This window comes from Beta vulgaris, chromosome 9, assembly GCF_026745355.1.
Source record: "Beta vulgaris subsp. vulgaris cultivar EL10 chromosome 9, EL10.2, whole genome shotgun sequence".
In the NCBI taxonomy this organism is placed as follows: domain Eukaryota; kingdom Viridiplantae; phylum Streptophyta; class Magnoliopsida; order Caryophyllales; family Amaranthaceae; genus Beta; species Beta vulgaris.
In genome coordinates this window covers 36,457,466-36,476,543 of record NC_079210.1, presented here as the reverse complement: position 1 = coordinate 36,476,543, position 19,078 = coordinate 36,457,466, and the positions used below count along the sequence as shown (strand labels likewise).

At 35.4% G+C, this 19,078-nt stretch overlaps 2 protein-coding genes across 2 annotated transcripts; one reads left to right on the top strand and one right to left on the bottom strand.

Annotated features, from left to right (window-relative positions):
• The first annotated feature begins 1,077 nt into the window (after positions 1-1,077).
• On the top strand, positions 1,078-7,007 carry LOC125493631 (uncharacterized). The gene is made up of 7 exons (XM_048637107.2): positions 1,078-2,033; positions 2,153-2,394; positions 4,321-4,536; positions 4,901-4,993; positions 5,183-5,287; positions 5,379-5,858; positions 6,954-7,007. The coding sequence occupies exons 1-7, from the start codon at positions 1,937-1,939 to the stop codon at positions 7,005-7,007; spliced, it is 1,287 nt and encodes a 428-aa protein (XP_048493064.2). The 5' UTR covers positions 1,078-1,936.
• A 2,348-nt stretch (positions 7,008-9,355) lies between these two features.
• On the bottom strand, positions 9,356-10,783 carry LOC104903662 (hypothetical protein). The gene has a single exon (XM_010691738.4). It carries the CDS (start codon positions 10,437-10,439, stop codon positions 9,519-9,521), a length of 921 nt encoding a protein of 306 aa, XP_010690040.2. The 5' UTR covers positions 10,440-10,783; the 3' UTR covers positions 9,356-9,518.
• Between the last annotated feature and the right edge of the window lie 8,295 nt (positions 10,784-19,078).

The following is a 19,078-nucleotide window of genomic DNA, read 5'->3' as shown; positions in this document are numbered from 1 at the left end:
ATATAGCATCGACACTATTCTTTTCACATTTGAAAATCACATTTCAAGTTTCATTAAGTTCACGTAAAGCCTTTGTGAAACTATTAAAGGTTCACCTAAAGCTGAAAGTGCAATTATTACTAACAAACTTGTAGTCGAATTAGTTTTCTGACATGGTGCTGGAGAAACAAAAACTGGATCTGCTGTGCTAAAATCTTTGGATTCCCTGTAGCTAATAGCTAATAATTTCAAGCTTCAAATTCAATGCATCATACAGGCCGATGCTAGCCTTATCTTTTCCTATCGTCATAATCTGAAGCTATAATCACATTTCCTGACTATGATATGCTTGTCGATAAGTCGAACAGATGGGTCAGATAGGATTCAGATCCAGTAAACTTCAAGTTCAGGTTATTTACTCTTTGGGTGAATTGTTTTAGGTTGTCAAATTCATGCGCATGACCCAGATATTTCGCATTCAGATCAACCGTGACCTGGTATTGCATCTTATTACATGCAGGAGAGTATACAGAAATAAGATGAAGACTTATATTAATCAGCAAAGCTACTCCTGACCTAACTAAATTACAAATTACAGTATTTGGACAGTAGAATCTGTCCCATACAGATGATATAATTCTATATTCAGAATGTTCATAATATATTAGAATATTCAATGGACATCTATTAGACCGTTTTGAGGGTTCATAACAGAAAGAATTCTCAAACTCTTTCTTTTCTTTTCTTTTTATTCGCTAACGCCTGTGTGTTTCATCACAGTCAAAATGACTAATATTATTTAATCAATAATGTAGATGTAAATTGTAATTTTGCTTCATTTTAAATATTATAGTAGTTTTCAGAAGGGCTTGATCATTATCTTTTTTGTCTAGCAGTGATATATTATGACTTATCGAGGGAAGAGAACGAGGGACGTACATGCAGATGACCAGCCCAGTTCATTGTCTTCACAGTCACCAGGTGCTGCTGCTGCACACAACTCTCCTTCGACCGAAAATGCATCACAATCAAACAAAAAACAAATCCTTCAATCCAGCCATATGAGGTTCCTTCTAACGTTGAATTTGGACCATTTTGCCCACCAAGTGCCACCACAACAAATCCTTCAATCACACCAAGTGCAACAACTAGCAAACCATTAGCTATATGGAAAAACCCTCCTTGTATCACATCAAAACCGCTCAAAATCCCTCCTGCTTCTTCTACTCATACCCCACCACTCAAGCCTTCTACTATCACATCCAAACCGCTCAAAATCCCTCCTCCTTCTTCTACTCATACCCCACCACTCAAGCCTTCTACTATCACATCCAAACCGCTCAAAATCCCTCCTCCTTCTTCTACTCATACCCCACCACTCAAGCCTTCTACTATCACATCCAAACCGCTCAAAATCCCTCCTCCTTCTTCTACTCATACCCCACCACTCAAGCCTTCTACTATCACATCCAAACCGCTCAAAATCCCTCATCCTTCTTCTAGTCATATCCCACCACTCAACCCTTCTACTAATACATCCAAACCGCTCAAAATCCCTCCTCCTTCTTCTACTCATACCCCACCACTCAAGCCTTCTACTATCACATCAAAACCGCTCAAAATCCCTCATCCTTCTTCTGGTCATATCCCACCACTCAACCCTTCTACTAATAAATCAAAACCGCTCAAAATCCCTCATCCTTCTTCTGGTCATATCCCACCACTCAACCCTTCTACCAATACATCAAAATCGCTCAAAATCCCACATCCTTCTTCTGGTCATATTCGAGCATCTCTCAACCCATCTACTAGTACCCCGCTCAAAATCCCTTCTAATTCCTTTGATCCTATCCCACCTAGTAGGTCGCCTTCTAGTCATAACTCCCCTACTATCTCACCTCTTAACCCATCAGAATCCCGTAAGCCAACAAAGCAAAAAGAGGGTGAAGAATCATTAATGAAGTCGAGAACATCAAAATCTGTACGGTCAACATCATATCCAGATTGGCCTTCAAATGTTCAATTTGATACGAAGGAAGAGGTTATGACAAAGGGTAATGTCTTTCCTTGATGGTCTACTAGGATTTTGACTTATATTGGTATCTATTATATCTATTTATGCTATTCTAATATGTTTTTATGCAACGTCATCCCATTATTTATCTCTATGCAGATGCTGAAGGTAACATCACATTGGTGAGTGGTCCTATTCCGACAATCAGTGTGTGGAGTAACAACGGCGTTAAATACTGTGTTGAATTCAACGAGTTTTACCAACCTCTTAGGAAAGGTGGAGATATCTTGGTCAGATTCATTGGTAGCATTGCAAAGGTAGAGACCTACTGTCCAGTTGGAGAAGTGAATTGGCATAACGTCGATAAGAAGCTGAAAGCTATGTTGGTAGAGGAGGTCAAAGTAAGTATATATTTGATTCTTCTTCTTACTCATTTTCGCGCATTTATGTGTGTTAGGTTGGGATTTGGCTGGATTTTATCATGTTTGTGTCATTGTGTGTTTGAGTATGATGGAATTCGTTGGTGTTTTTACTAATTCGTTGGTTTAGCTTATAGTAGCACCGTTGGTACCAATCACAGCATCTGCGTATAACAATGGGACCTGCACCAACTCATGTTATATTTGCACCAACTGTTAATTTTTGAATGAAACAAATACATATAAGAGACAAGTTATATTTGCACCAACTGTTAATTTTTGAATGAAAGAATAACAGTGAGAAATTGTTGGAGGGATGAAATACGACCAGCATGTTATATCCTCGACTACTCTCTGTGTAAAACTCACATGGGCCCTCTTTTATTTCTCTCCATCTCTCTTTTCTCCTTGGCTCCTGTGCCTTCCCCATGTTGCAAGTAAAATTAAACAGAGGGGAAGTAACTAACTGCAAAATGTTCCTCTTATCTGTGCTGCTCACAAAACCTCTTGGAAGAATGAAATGCTGACATTTCGCATTAGATGGACGAGCAACTTGACATTCACATCTTCACTATGAGGTCATTCGCATCAATTTCAGTCTATCTTAAACTTCAGCTGCACTAATTTCCATGTCCATGTAAGAACCAATGACCAGGATGAACACTTAGAGTACCAAATTTTGAAAGCAAATGAGTTAGCTCCAGGACAACATTATTCTTACAAACTACCTCCTCTGAACCAAGAATTACTACTAATGCTGACAAAACTTTGGGACTTTAAAGGGTACAAGCAACTGTAATCAATCATCATGCAGAACCTTTTTCTGTTTTTGGGATGATAAATCATAGAATATCTCATAAACTGAGAAATAGATCCATTTCAAAGCATAAGCTAGCTTAACAATACTATACAGATGTACGAGTTCGTCAAGGTACTATATGATTCTAGGTACCTATCTAACGCAGCAACTAGCTACAAGAATTGTTCTCTATCTTAAAGTTCTCTTTCACCCCTCCGATATGCAGATAATAACAGAACATGTTAAAGCAGCATGATCCTCATACCACATCCAACACATACATTCAGCATGGTTGCATAAACTTAAATGATTTAAATTCTAGAACCAGATTGCATTATGTAATAGTCTCTCTTGATTTTCACAAAGATATTTCTCTAACCAACTCCCTGAATTTCCGCACCCACTAGAGTGACAGTAACTAACCACCTGCCAGCTCACTCTACATTTCAGTATTCTTCCTCCTAGACCTCCTGGTGTAGGTGAACCTGATAGGTGGCCTGGCACGTGATGTAGCATTACCCCCTTCCCACACAGCAAGCTTCTCATTGATTCTTCTAGCCAGAGAGCCCTGTCGGTATGGTTGAAGCTTTAAGTACACATAATCTCCAACCTGAAACTCCAATTTGCGACGGTGTGTGTTCTCCTGAATCTAGACGTCCTAAAACCTATGAAAAAACAGATCCAAGCTAGGATATTCTGGTGTTTAGTTGCTCAGTTTATAAGCACAAACTCAGCACCTAGTTTACATCCAATTGAGTACAGGTCTTATGTTGCAACAGAATAAAGACCTAAAAGCAAATTAAAACATGACAAATCAAGTAGTAGCATATAAAACAAATAGAATTATATGATTAATGCCATCTGTTCTTCTTATACTTGCTACTATACTGTTTTAATATTTAATTGTTCTGACTTATCAATCATAAGCTCTTGCAAATCTTGAAATAACATACTTTGTGCGACTTGTATGATATATTAAGTTCGGGTATCCTGACAATGCCTTCATAATAGTTCTGTTGCTGCCTTCAGAATAACAGTATTTTTTAATTCTCTTTCTTTGGATATGCTTGTAAACGCCTAGGCTCACCCACGATACTATTTTCTTAAAGGAACGCTTTGTAATTCCTGATGGTCCTGAATACGAGAAACAAATCCTCAAGCGTGCTAACAGAAGTTGGAGGCATTTTAAACACGAGCTCAAGTCACATTACTACAAACCAGATGACAAGACTCTCGATGAGATGTGTAATTTGCAGCCACCATACGGAATTACTAGTAATCAATGGATAAAGTTGGTTAAGCACTGGCATTCAGAGCTAGGGAAAGTAAGTTACTTAATAATATTAATTTCTATGGAGTCATTAGTTTACAAATAGCATCATTCAAAAAAGCTGACAAGTGATGACATAATTAATTTTATCTTATGGTAATTGGTTTGATCATTTTTATGCTGTATGTACCATATCATTCCAATCAAGTCTATAAATAGCCAAAACGGTATAGCTTGTTTCATACTCAGCAGAAACACAATCTTCTATTCTTCTATAATTATGACTAACTGTATGAATGATTGAATGTACACATGCATGCATATTACATACACTGAACTAGTGAAGCTAATGATTGACATTTGATAAATCTTTGTTCTGTATTTTTGATAAATATTTTTTTTCTTTAATATGAGTGCAGAAATTGTCAGAAGCTGGGAAAGATGCACGAGCTTCCCTAAATCAACTTCACAGATGTGGCTCCAAGAGCTTCGCAAACAAGCAAGCTGATTATGTATGATTCATGAATATTAACATAAATATATATATATAATATATATAATATATAAATATATATTTATATATATATAATAATATATATAATATATATAATATATCTAGGAAAAATCTTTTTGGAATATATATATGTAACTAATCTTGTAGAAATTTTCTATGATTGTTTTTACATTTAAAAAATTATTAGGAGGATGAGCATGGAGAAAAAATGAGTTTATTAACTCTTTGGAAAAAAGCTCATATTGGAAAGGATGGAAGCTTTCTACCAGACACACTCACAGAAGAATTTATGGTATAAGTACAGATTAAAATAAAATAATAAGCGTGCTTCCGTTTATTGTAAACTAATACTTCTTATATTTTATATCTTAATATTTGTGTAGGATGATGCATATGCCAAGTTTGAATCATTGAAGCAAGCAAACCCTTCCAAGTCTGACTTAGAACTTGAAGATGAAGCTTTTGAGCACACCATGTATGATGGAGAGATTCCCAAACGTCCCGTAGGTTATGGACTTGGAGTTCGAAAGGGGGACATTTACGGGGTGCATGGTGTCCTGAAGAAGCAAGGGTGTGGAAGAGTTCGAAAGACGGCCGTGTTCATGGAGAATGATAAAGAAGAATTGTCCACTCTGAAGAAGGAAAATAGATTGTTGAACACCCAAATCCAAGAGAACAAAGAAGAAGTGTCTGTTCTCAAGAAGGAAAATAGCTTGTTGAAAGCCAAAGTTCAAGAGAACAACTCTCTGCTCAAAACTCTTGTTGGACAATTTTCTCAACTAGTAGGTAAAGTTCGTAAAGGAGAGGCTTCAATGCACCTTTTAGATTGTGCACAAGCAGTCTTGGAAGTGACAAACCAAAAGGTACCTTCCTACTTTCAAACTTTATCTAAATTCCCCTTCCTTATGAATGAGCTAATGTACCAAGCAAGAAAGTTTCTGCCCAGAGTACAGCCCTAGTACTATAACCTTTATCTTTTTTATCAGATACATTATTTTCTTCTTTGACATCAACATTGATAAGTTGCTTGAGTTTTACATGATCATTCTTCTGATCTGAACCTTTCGAGGCGTTGCACGCAGCATTTACTTTACTCTTGTTTATACTGAAGAGGATTGAGAATTATTGGCTGCAAATCTGTGAACACGCACCCATCTATCTGTTTTAATTTTATCTTTAGTTGTAGTATTACATGCAGTATATTGAAACAAATATGTGGCTATCTAAGTGAGTTTTTTTATTTTTCTGTTTTTGAAATGGATTTGAGTTAATTCCGTTTGCAGTCTCTCATTTCTCCTGCCACCAATTGGGATAATACACAAACTGGGAGTCAACAGCTTGGTTTTTTTTAGGGTGTCTAATGTTTATAATGATGGCAGGATGCTGACAGCTTAATGAAGTTTAGGACATGTGAATGGCCTTACTGATATGCTGGATGTCACTTGATCTAAACATGTTACTGTTTTTCCTAAGGGATGAAACAGTAGTTTGATGTTATTTAGGAGGGTAATGTTTATGAAGTTGGAGATTTTGATATGAAATTGATTTTGCTAGCGCCTGTAGATGGAGACAGCTTATCTCATGAGACTTGAGTTCTTTTGTTGTCTTGTTTCTTCTTTATTCTCTCTGAGCTATGCACTCTTATGTGATTCTTCTTTATTTAGTAATTAGAAAGTTTAAGACATGGAATGAGTAGAAATTCATATTAGTGATGCCTGAACATAAATGAAACGAGAGTGGAGTGGTAAGAAACACGAATGATGGTGCTGGACTTTCCATGTGATGCTTTTAAGGCATCTCATGGCGCTCTGCACACTTTGCCATAATCATCTCTCTACCTGGTCACTTTTCACAACCTTCATCTTTTTTATCAGCCAGACTACATTATTTCTTTCTTTAATTTGACATCAATCATTACTATCGTACTGATTATATTGTCTTTTTTTCTCCTTTTGAAGGTACTCGAAAATAATGAAGGTGCAAAAGATCAAGAACGGATGGCTTCAAAGTAGCTACTATCGTATCGTCATCTATTTTACTAGCGCGCTAGATCTTATTAGTTAGCTTATTTTCAAGGTTACTTCACTTTGGATATTTTTATTAATTAGCTAGACTTAACTACGACATACAATTTGCAATTATGTTTGTAGGGATTTTAGTTATCTTAGTATATTTACATTTATATATATGATCAAAGTATTTTTTTTTTTTACCTTAATATAATATATATTATCTTCAAGTTTATAAGTTTGTTATAATTTATTCTAGAGTAAATATACGTACTATATATTGTGTGATAATATATATATATCTATATATATATATATTTATATTATATATATATATATATATATATATATTCGGAAAAATAGCAAAGGGACTACAAAAACGAAAATACATTTTATAGTCATCATGAAATTTTGCCAAATAATTAAAATATTAAAATTTAAATCCAACTTCTCTTTTAACGCGCCAAAAAGCGTCCAGATTTAGAGGCAGCAAGGTGCTGCGAGTCAACGGGAACGGTGACGCTTTTACGCGACGAGACAATTGGGGACTATGTTAGGCGTCGAGAATGGCGACGCTTTTACGTGTCGTAAAATACCTACTCAATTGACGCAACGCTTTTAGAAAGCGTCGCAAGCAAATTTAGCGACGCTTTTTGGCGTCGCCAAATGGGTTAAAAAGCGTCGCGATAACACTCCTTTTGTAGTCGTTTTTCGGCTAAGTTAATAGGACGCTCCTCTTATAATCGAGGAGGTCCAATGAAGGAGTTTCTCGACTCGGTGGGCAAATGAGTCCATGTTTCCCGATGAGGTTGATTCGTTTGCACATAGCCATTTTCGCCAAGTGATAGGGTACACCTGGCATGGCCGAGGAGGTACCGCGAGATATGTTCTCGACTCGGGGGGGGGGGTGTCTAATGATCATCGTGTTTCCCGATAAGGTTGATTCGTTTGCACTTAGCCATTTTTGCCAAGTGATAGGGTACTCCTAGCATGGTCGAGGAGGTACCGCGAGATATGTTCTCGACTCGGGGGGGCTAATGATCCCCGTGTTTCCCGAGGAGGTTGATTCGTTTGCACTTAGCCATTTTCGTCAAGTGATAGGGTACTCCTGGCATGGCCGAGGAGGTACTGCGAGATATGTTCTCGACTCGGGGGGGCTAATGATCCCCGTGTTTCCCGATGAGGTTGATTCGTTTGCACTTAGCCATTTTCGCCAAGTGATAGGGTACTCCTGGCATGGCCGAGAAGGTACCGCGAGATATGTTCTCGACTTGGGGGGGGGGGGTCTAATGATCACGTGTTTCCCGATAAGGTTGATTCGTTTGCACTTAGCCATTTTCGCCAAGTGATAGGGTACCCCTAGCATGGTCGAGGAGGTACCGCGAGATATGTTCTCAACTCGGGGGGGGGGGGGGCTAATGATCCCCGTGTTTCCCGAGGAGGTTGATTCTTTTGCACTTAGCCATTTTCGCCAAGTGATAGGGTACTCTTGGCATGGCCGAGGAGGTACCGCGAGATATGTTCTCGACTCGGGGGGCTAATGATCCCCGTGTTTCCCGATGAGGGTGATTCATTTGCACTTAGCCATTTTCCACAAGTGATAGGGTACTCCTGGCATGGCCGAAGAGGTACCGCGAGATATGTTCTCGACTCGGGGAGCTAATGATCTCCCTGAATGGTGAACACTCTGTACCCCGGGAAGAACCTGTTCCAGTTACTATGGCAGACATCGAAAGGATAGCTCCTCGGGAGTAAATTTTATAGCTATCGAAGTTACCATCTACCACTATAACCATCTATAATACTACTATAACAAAATTATACCACGATAATACATTAATTGAATTTAAGGTACCATCATAATCATGTACCACTGCAAGTCTCAAAATTACGACCACACCTATTTTATGACGCTAAAAATATGTGATTAGAGTATATTTTATTGAGATCAACCATGATTTCATAAATATTTTGTCGAACTGCATAAACGAAACGGCCAAAAAAGGAAAGAAAAAAGAGCAATTGAATCAAGCTGTTTGCATCTCTCTACAAAGCAACTTCAATTGATGGTCCTGTTGGAGATCTTTTTGGACCCTCCCCTGCAACCCATATTAGCATCTAATTCCTACATACTTTACCACTTTTCAGTGCTTTTTACATCGTTGCTTTCCTAATTATTACCAAAAGAAGAGAAAGTGATCAACCATTGTAGTCAAAAAGTTAATCTAACAGCTAGCATAATATCATCAATTTCAACTAAACCTAATAAAGCTTTCCAATTCTACCATCAAAAACTCAAGATTGGGTTATCCAAGACCTAGAAAACAATGCATTCGACAGTCACAAAGATATAGATAAGGAAGAATGAATCCTCACATTCTAAAAAGAATCATTATGTATTTACTTCATTTTAAACAGTGCAAATAAATTATATCTATATTCAATAACAACAAGAAAGTTGAATTCTAGAATTTGGAACAATTAAAATCTGAACATTCACTAAGATTAAAATTTCTAAGGGCTCTTACTACCATATATAAGCAAAGAAAATTCAACTCGTTCTTGATCTTTTTGTCCCAATTTATCTTCCAACCAAAGCCTACTTTCACCCCCACTTCTAGTCTTAAACATAAAAACTGCAGAGCCAGAGATAGGATTGTAGAACCAATCATGAACATCCCACATCAGATCAACAAGCAATCCATCGACGAAAACCGTCTGATTTCCTCTGAAATTCCACTGCAACCTCCTAACTTTGATCACAGTCCTCTTATCAATACTAATATATAAAACAGGCTGCTTGAGCTTCTCATTGTCCTCGCTGCACCGGATCATAATCTCATGGTTAACTCCAGAGTCACAAAACTGTACTTTAGTAGAGTAAAGGGCGTTTCCGGAGTAATGCTCTCTCCGAGAAACGAGTACTGATTTTAACAGCATTGTGAAGTCTGTTTTTAATCTCTTGGTGATAGCTTCTTGAGCTAGGTCACCAAGAGCTAGTGCGAGTTCAGAGTCAACAACTACGACGACATAGTATCCGTCTACAGGTTCAGGACCAGACTGGTAAGTAGCGGACGAAAGATCCCAGTACACGTCGATTTTCGAGGAATCAATCTCGAATGATTTCTGGCCTTTTTTCTTACGAAAAAGGCGAGAAAACGTGTTGAGTTTAAAGGAGGTTGATGGGTGATCACCAAAGTTAATGTTCAGACCACCTTGTCCTAACTGATTCCTGCACCAAGTTACAGTGATGAGGAAGTGTTTTTGTTTAGAAAGAAGGGTAGTTTTGTAGAGAAAAACAACTGCATTTGGAACAGAAGGTGTGAGATTCAGATTCGAAAGTAGACATGGTTGATCTTGGTTTATGTAGCTCGAACATGTAGTTTCTGATATTCTTACAGCATGTTCACTAAAACAGGTTACCATATCTCTCATATTTGGACAAAATGAACAAGGATTAATTGAAGATTACTGAATTTTGGGAGTTATTTTAGGGGGAGGAAAGTGGAAAGAAAAGGGAAGTGATTAATTAGGAAACAAAGAAAGAAAGAAGGGAGATCCAAGGAATTCTGACAAGACTCATATGTATATGTATTTATTATGTATGATTCCTTCACCTTAAAATCTGATATATTGTAGGAGTATTATGGAAGGAAAGAGAATAGAAGGTTAAAAGCAGGGGGGGATCCTTGGTCCTGCCAGTTCAGCTTGCCTATTTGTTAAAACAATGGAAGGGGACCAATAACAGAATATTAATGGAGTTTAGAATGACTGGTGTTATTTTTATATTGTAAGATATAAGTAGTTTATTTTTGTTCAGCTAATTCAGTATTATTAGGAAAGTGTAGCCTAGTGGTGTTGGCTTCACCTCGTATTTCAGAGGTCCTTAAATCAATTTTCATCCGTAGTAAGAGGGATCCCCAAATTCCCCTACTTGCAAGAGACTTCAACTTACCTTATAAAAAAAAAGAATTGAGTCTTATAGGAAATTGTAGAACATAACTAATCCGACCTGAATTACCATTAATTTGATTAAGTAAGGGCATGTTCTCTTCGACATAAAACAACTGAATTGAATTGAATTGACCTGAACTGATTGCAACTAAACATACTGAACTGAACAGATTACAACTGAATTGAACTGAAGTGAATTTAATTATAACTAATAGTAATAATAATAAATAAATTAGGAGCTGAACTGATTGGAATTGAACTGAACTGAACTGAATCGAACTAATTGCAATTTAACTAAACTGAATTGAACTGAACTGGATTGAAAATAAGTTGGCGAGAACAGATACTAACTTCATCTTAGGCCCAATTTGGTTACATAATTATTCTGATTAATTTTTTTTGACAAACTACTAGAGAATAAACTTTACTATAACTCGACTTGAAATAAAACTGAAGGAAGATCCAAACAACCTATGTGTGACATGGCACCTCTAACCCTTTATTTGAAGCTCGTGCACAGGATTTTATAGTTATCAACTAGTGTGTTGGTTCGGACGTTGCCTTCGATATTACCTTTTTTCTTCTTCATAATTGATATGTATTTTTTCCACTCTTGTAAAAATTAATTTTAAAAAAATCTAACATTTAATTTACTTTATGTTTGCAATGAATCTATATCATTATATGGATTCATAAAGCACTAAAAAAAGTTGGTTAAGATGGTAAGAACAAACTTTTCTTTGCAGGAGGTCGCATGTTAAAATCTAGTAGCAAACAATATTTATTTGTAAGATTACATAACAATCTACATGGTACATAAGATGACGTGGCGAAGCTATATGGTACATATATAGTGAATAGTGTTTTTTAATAACAACTCAGAATTCAGTGGGTTGTGATCCATAAAAATCACAAGTTTTGTTTAATGATAATTTCAATTGTTTAAAGTATTAACAATCAGTTCAGTATAAATTGGTTGAAAGATAAATGTCATCACACGTACGTGGAATATTAGAGGATTTAGGTCATCATTCCTGCTATCTCATTTTCAGCATATGTAATTAGGTTGATTTCAAAGTTAAGCAAGTAGAGGAAGTACTAATAAATTATAAGATTGTTTCCAACTTTTTCAAATGGATTGGTAAAAAGTTGCTTTACTAAACCAAATGTAGAAATTTGAAAAGGATATTAAAAGGAGGAAGCAATAATAATCATGTTTATAGTCAACAATCCTTTGGATACATTATTTTTGCTCTAATTATTTAATGTTTGTGACAAATATTTCCCACTTATAAACCGCGAAAGTTGACCCTAAGATTAAAAATCAACCAACTACATGAACTTTGATATATGTCATATCATATGCCAATAAACTTACTATTTTATTAATCAACAGTAAAAATGAGTTAGACAACTTTTATTTGCCTTTCCTAATGACATCAATGATGAACATATCATGATAACAATATGTCATATGTGTATGTGACACTAGTTAATTGAGATATTACAAATATTAGAATACAATGTACCAAAAGATGGTTGAAAGTTAGTAATCAAATCATTAAAGATTATGCAAGCCCCCCTCAAGGCCTCAACCCCTTGAAAGAAAAAGTTGAGTGAAATGGTCCCTTAAATATCAACTTCTTACTTCTTGTTCTTTTCTCCTCTCTCAAATTCCTTAGCAACTTGTTACAGTAGAGAAGAAAAGGATAGGTACACCTTTAGCTACTTGCATGAATGGATAGCAAGATGAACAAGATTAGAATCATACATAATCATTCTTCTCATTTAAGGCCTTCATTTTTCCTCCACGTTTTTTTGATATGATAACTATCTTAATCTAAATCTATAGTGGTCTTTATCCGAACTTATGAATTAAATTTATTAATTTATCTATCTCTTATTACTAAGTTGTTCATGATTGTCCGTAAGGTGGGGGAAACTTATCTACTTCATCCGTTCTGTTTTAAATGAAATATTGGGTGAAATGACACTATTTATTGATCAATTTTGACTTTAATTTATCGCTATTATATAAAGAAAATTATAGTCAAGTGGGATCTTGTTAGATTCGTCCCGATTAGAGGTGTCAATCTGGGTCACTGGCTGGGTTTGGGTTGACCCAAGCTGGGTCGGAATGATTTGGGTCGGAATAATCTGGGTGACACCGTGTCATGGGTCGGAACTGGGTGGGTCGGGTGAACTTGGGTCGGGTGAAACTGGGTGAGAGGAGCTCAGAACTGGGTCGGAAATGGGTCGGGTGAGACTGGGTCGGCCGGTATCTGGGTTGGGTGAATTTGGGTCGGAATGGAATAAGGTGAAGTCGGTCCAAATCGGCTTTCGGAATGACTTGGGTCGGAAGAAATCGGCTTTCGGAATAACTTGGGTCGGAAGAAATCGGCTTTCGGAATGACTTGGGTCGGAAGAAATCGGGTTTCGGAATTACTTGGGTCGGAAGAAACCGGCTTTCGGGTTACTTGGGTCGGAAGAAATCGATATCGGAATAACTTGGGTCGGAATAATTCGGCTTTCGGAATTACTTGGGTCGGAAGAAATCGGTTTTCGGGTTACGTGGGTCGGAAGAAATCGAAATCGGAATAACTTGGGTCGAAAGAAATCGGGTTTCGGAATTACTTGGGTCGGCAGAAATCGGCTTTCGGGTTACTTGAGTCGGAAAAAATCGATATCGGAATAACTTGGGTTGGAATAATACGGCTTTCGGAATTACTTGGGTCGGAATAAATCGGCTTTCGGGCTACTTGGGTCGAAAGAAATCGATATCGGAATAACTTGGGTCGGAATTACTTGGAACTACTAAATATCGAACCGGCGGCTCCGTGGCGTATTGATTTGGGTCGAGATTGTTATAAACTTATAACATGTGGATGTGGTATTGAGGTATTGTGATATTGTGGTATAGATTATAGTCATTATACTTTATACTTATAGTGGTATATTATAGTAATCTGTAATTATACTGATATTGTGAATTGTGATTGAGTCATTATTGTGATTTTTTAATAATACATTGAATCATTAATACTTGATACTTATATTACTAATTTGAAATGTTACTAAAGTAAGACTTAACTTATAAGTTTTACTTATAATCTTATATTATTGGGCCATTCACCATTATTGGCTATTGGTAATTGGCCTATTGCCTAATGAGTAAAGGAGTAGAGGCGACTCTTCATATGTTTTAATATTATATATCATAATTCATAACCAACGACAATAATAACGAGTACAAGATCAGTTCCAAATTTCATATAAAGGATATTATATTATAGTAATACAAATACGAAGAGGAATAATAACAATAACAATAACAATAACAATAACAATAAATAGTATAACAAATGATAATCATACATTCATAGATTTACAACGACGGTTCATATGTTTTAATATTATATATTATAACTAACGACAATAATAACCAGTAGATGATCAATTCCAAACTTTATATAAATGATTTATTATTATAAGCATTATGATTGATATATAAGTTTGTAAATAGCTATGATGGTAAGGAGAATAATCATACAATCATATGTTTACACGACAGTTCATATGAGGCCTAAGTGATTATAATGAGGGTTCATATGTTGCACAATCATATAATAACTTAATACTTAGTCAGTTATTCGGTTACTCCCTTGTCGATAAACATTATCGTTTCTCAAATCTCATATCATTGACCAACAAATAATACAAGTATATGTGATCATAATTGGTGATAATGATGATTAAAGTCGATCAACACAAACTAATACGAGTATAACGTGACGGAAGTTAATATAGGAGGGTAATCACTAGGCTAAACTAGATTAGTGTATAGATTAATGTATTGCATTTTGACTATATGTCAATGTATAATTAGTGTATAGATCAATGTATTGCATTTCTAGCTAGTATACTTAGTATTAACACAAAGTAATACAAATGGATTAGTGTATAGATTAGTTAATGTAGGTGGGTAATCATTATGATAATCGTCATCGAGTGTAATGCGTTTCATAAACAAAAAAATCTACTTGAATAATGATCCAAATTACATACTATACTAAATGAATGTGTCAATGGTAGTTGATAGGCTAATTAAGATAACAATACAATATTTGAGTTAATCGTCTTTATGAAAAATGCATTTTTAAACAAAAAAATCTACTTGAGCTATATGTCTTAAAGTTGTATATAGTGGCTATAAACAAACCATTTTATAAGTTGTATAGGGCCATTGATTTGAGAAAGATCAAAATTCAACCATTGATGGACATTAACTTGGCAATCCATGTGTTTGGTCATTCTCAATGCTCATTGGTCAAAAAAGAATGTCATGGATCATGAATTGATACCATTGATTAGAGAAGAACAGATCTGAGCCCTTTATTAAACTACTCTCTTCTGGAAAAAAAAAATCATAATTGGGATGAAAGCTAATCTCAGCCCTTAAATGTACAATCCAACGGATGAATTAAGATAAAAACCCTAAAGTTCTATTTGGTAGAAAATCGCCCCTTTTAGATCCCTCAAACCCTAACATTTTTATTCTCTCAAATCCTCTTCAGCAAATTTCTCTTCTACTCTTCACGCCTCTTTTATCTTAACATCTCAGTTTCTTGTAATTTTCACAATGTTAAAGTTCTTATTGGTATGTGAATTGGGAATTTGCAGTCACAGTACTTATAGGTTTTAATTCTAATTTCTTTTTTTTGTATTTTGTTTTATTGTTAATTGTACTAAATTTTGTAATTCTGAATTTTTATTTTTCAAATAATGTGAGATATGAGAATCTAAATTCTAGGGGTTGGGTGATGAAAAGAATTAAGCTTTTTGATTATATATTTCGAATTTCTTACTGGGTTGTTGTAATGTTGCTGGTAAAAACAAAAGTATGCAGAGATCCCAGAAACTAATGCTGCTTTGTGAAGAAGAAGCTTCAACGGAGCCAGCTGAAATTGTTGCCATCTTAGTTTCTCCTTCTGATAAGCTGCTTATGTTTTTCCAGGTTATTGTCAACTTTTTTTTGTTTTTCTAGGAAGTTTTCATCAACAATAAAGCCATGAGCATAAAATGATTGGTTCTATATTATTGTAGCTCATGATTAATTTTCCACTAATCTTGTTTTTTTTTTGTTGTATTATTAGTAATTTACTAATTTGCGTTCTTATAAGTTTATTATATTTTATATTTCTATTAGTAATTTGCGATCTAATTTGTGCCCTTTTTCTCTGTAGGATTGGACTGTTTATACTCATCAATATATGAGGATGAAGATGAAGATACAATCCCTCTTGTAAAAGAAAAGAATACAATCCCTATAATTTGCTTTGACCTTGATTTTTATTGTATCTGGTTTTTTCTTCTTTTTTTTATTTCGGTTTTGCTGTAATGTAAATTTTACTTTATACACTTAATTGTAATTTAATCTTGTAAGTTTACTGAATTTCAGATTTTCAGTTTTCAAAAGTTTTGAATATTTGTACTTTTTAATGTCCTTATTCTCGTGTCTCCACTGTAAAGAAAATTAAGTGAATAAACATTTTGTTATTATGTTATAATTGGTCGAATATACTATCTTTTTATTTAGCTACAACAAATGTTTTCTTGCACAAATATTAGAATGGCATTGGGTCGGTTTATTGTCGCGGTGGTAACGGTTGGGTCGAAACTGGTCGGTGATGCTGGGTTGGGTCAACGGTCGGTGATAGCTAGGTTGGGTCACAACTGGGTCGGTGATACGCTGGGTTGGTCACAACTGGGTCGGTGATAGCTGGGTTGGGTCACAACTGGGTCGTGATAGCTGGGTGGGTCACAACTGGTCGGTGATAGCTGGGTTGGGTCACAACTGGGTTGGGTGGTAACTGGTTGGGTGATAACGGGTTGGGTGATAACTGGTGGGTTTAACTGGTCATTGGCAGGTGAAGTTGGGTGCGGGTCATTTTGGGTCGGAAACAGGTTGGTCTGGATCGTTATTCACGGGTGCAACTGGGTACGGGTACAACTGGGTCGGCCCAACTCAGGTTGGGTTACTAATTCCACGGGTTAAACTGGGCACGGGTGAACACTGGTCGGAATGGGTCGGCTTTCCAACCGACCACTCTCGGCTCGGAACAGGTTGGGTCTGGGTCGCATGCGGGTTCACCCGTGGGTCGGCCCAGTTTTTGACACCTCTAGTCCCGATGCATACTACCAAATTATAATTTTTTATATTTTTTATATATGTGAACAACTAAATATATTAATGATTAAAGAAGTACGTTGAGTTACGTGAAAAAAGCAAACGTTTCATTCAAAATAAAATGGAGAAAGTATAAGTTTTGCGATTATCTAGTTAGCATCGAGAGACGAAATTTCATATAGAGTTTCGACAACAAGCCAATCAATCCTTGTCAAAGGGAGAGCAAGTATTTTAAAAGAATTAGTAGTAATCTAAGACATGCATTAATGCATTATCTTACCCAATTAATAGTTAAATTAAAGGTTGTAAAGCAAAAAAAAAAAAAAAAAAAAGAAACCTGGCTACAAACAGAGAAAAGTAGAAAAAGTGAAGAATATTTCAAAAGTAAAATAGAGGCTAGAAAAAGAGAGAAAAAGAGAAAAAGAAATTAGAAAAGGGACAAGAAGTGATGATGAAGACGCAGGTGTTATGTTGTCAATAAACGACAACCACCCATGTAATTGTTAATACTACACTAATCATCCCCAAAAGATTTAATCTTTTGTAAGTAATGTATGATTATGGATTGAGAGCATGAGAAGAAAGATTTGCTGGGAAAAAGCAAAGACCCATTTTTAGTGTACTGAATTATTAGCTGTTTTATTTTTTTATTTTATTTTATTTTTCATTTATTTTTATATGGGCCACAAATAAATAGAGGCAGCTTCTCTGGCTTATGGGACCCATAATAAGCTCAGCAAATGGAGGATGTCCCTCAATTATCATGACATGGAAGTACAGTAGAGATGTAAATCACCAGGTTCATTTATCTGGTGCCCCTCATAATGTATTTTGTATAATTGGAATTTTTGGGTTTAATTAACTACTATTGCATTGAGAATTTATTTTTAAAAAGAAAATACAAGTTGCTGGTAGTTTTGGTGTACATCAAGACAAACAACCAGACATTTCAGAGAACGGATACCGTGGTTGGTGAGTGTTTGATCCCTAAGTCTTTTTATTTTTATGATCCTAATTATCGATATTGTGCGACTTTATAAGATCATAAAGGATACTTTTATGTCTATGTTAGCCTGTTAGGTAGGGTGGATAAAACCTACATGGAATTAGGGGTGGGATGATAAGTATGAGGAAGTCATGGTTGAGGTCAAGGAGCAGGAATGTAGTCAAATCTTGTGTTATTTTTGGTATATTACATAGGTTGGTAATGTTGAAAGAAGCTTTATTAGTTGACGTAGAGTTTTGTAAAAGATTAAGGCCCGTTCATTATCATTTTTTCTTTTCAATTTTCAATTTTTTTGAAAACTAAAAGCCATAAACAGGAAATCAAAAAAAAATGGATTGATGTAGCATTTTGTAAAAGATTAGTTTTTGAGACAAAGGTAAATTTTCAGAGTAAGTTTTGGATTTTGAACACTAAGGGCCTGTTCTCTTCGGCATAAAACAGCTGAACTGAACTGAACTGAACTGAACTGAACTTATCAAAGCTGAACTGAACTGAACTGAACTTATCGGAGCTGAACTGAACTGAACTGAACTTATCAGAGCTGAACTGAACTGAACTGAACTGAACTGAACTGAATTGAATTGAATTATATTACATTGAAATAAATTGAATGTAATAAATATATAAATAATATTTTAAACAATAATAATATGAATATTAAATAATAATTATAATGATAAGTAATAATAATGAATATAATAATAGTAGTATTTTGAATATCTTTAAATGATAGTTATAAATAAATAATATTAATAATCATAAATTAATAATAATAATAATTAATGATAGTAATGATAATTAATAATAATTATTTTATATTATTTGTATTAATATATTAATACTTGACGATGATATATAATAACAATAATATCTAAGAAGAAATAATATTACTATTTTTATAATTAGATTTAATAATTTAAAAATATT

What these genes read in the sequence shown, in the direction of transcription:
- LOC125493631 (XM_048637107.2), top strand. Translation starts at nt 1,937, where the DNA reads ATGAAGTCGAGAACATCAAAATCTGTACGGTCAACATCATATCCAGAT. An exon ending in GGAAGAGGTTATGACAAAGG is followed by an intron (nt 2,034 to 2,152) that starts GTAATGTCTTTC and finishes ATCTCTATGCAG; the next exon opens with ATGCTGAAGGTAACATCACA. An exon ending in CACTCACAGAAGAATTTATG is followed by an intron (nt 5,288 to 5,378) that starts GTATAAGTACAG and finishes ATATTTGTGTAG; the next exon opens with GATGATGCATATGCCAAGTT.
- LOC104903662 (XM_010691738.4), bottom strand. Translation starts at nt 10,439, where the DNA reads ATGAGAGATATGGTAACCTGTTTTAGTGAACATGCTGTAAGAATATCA.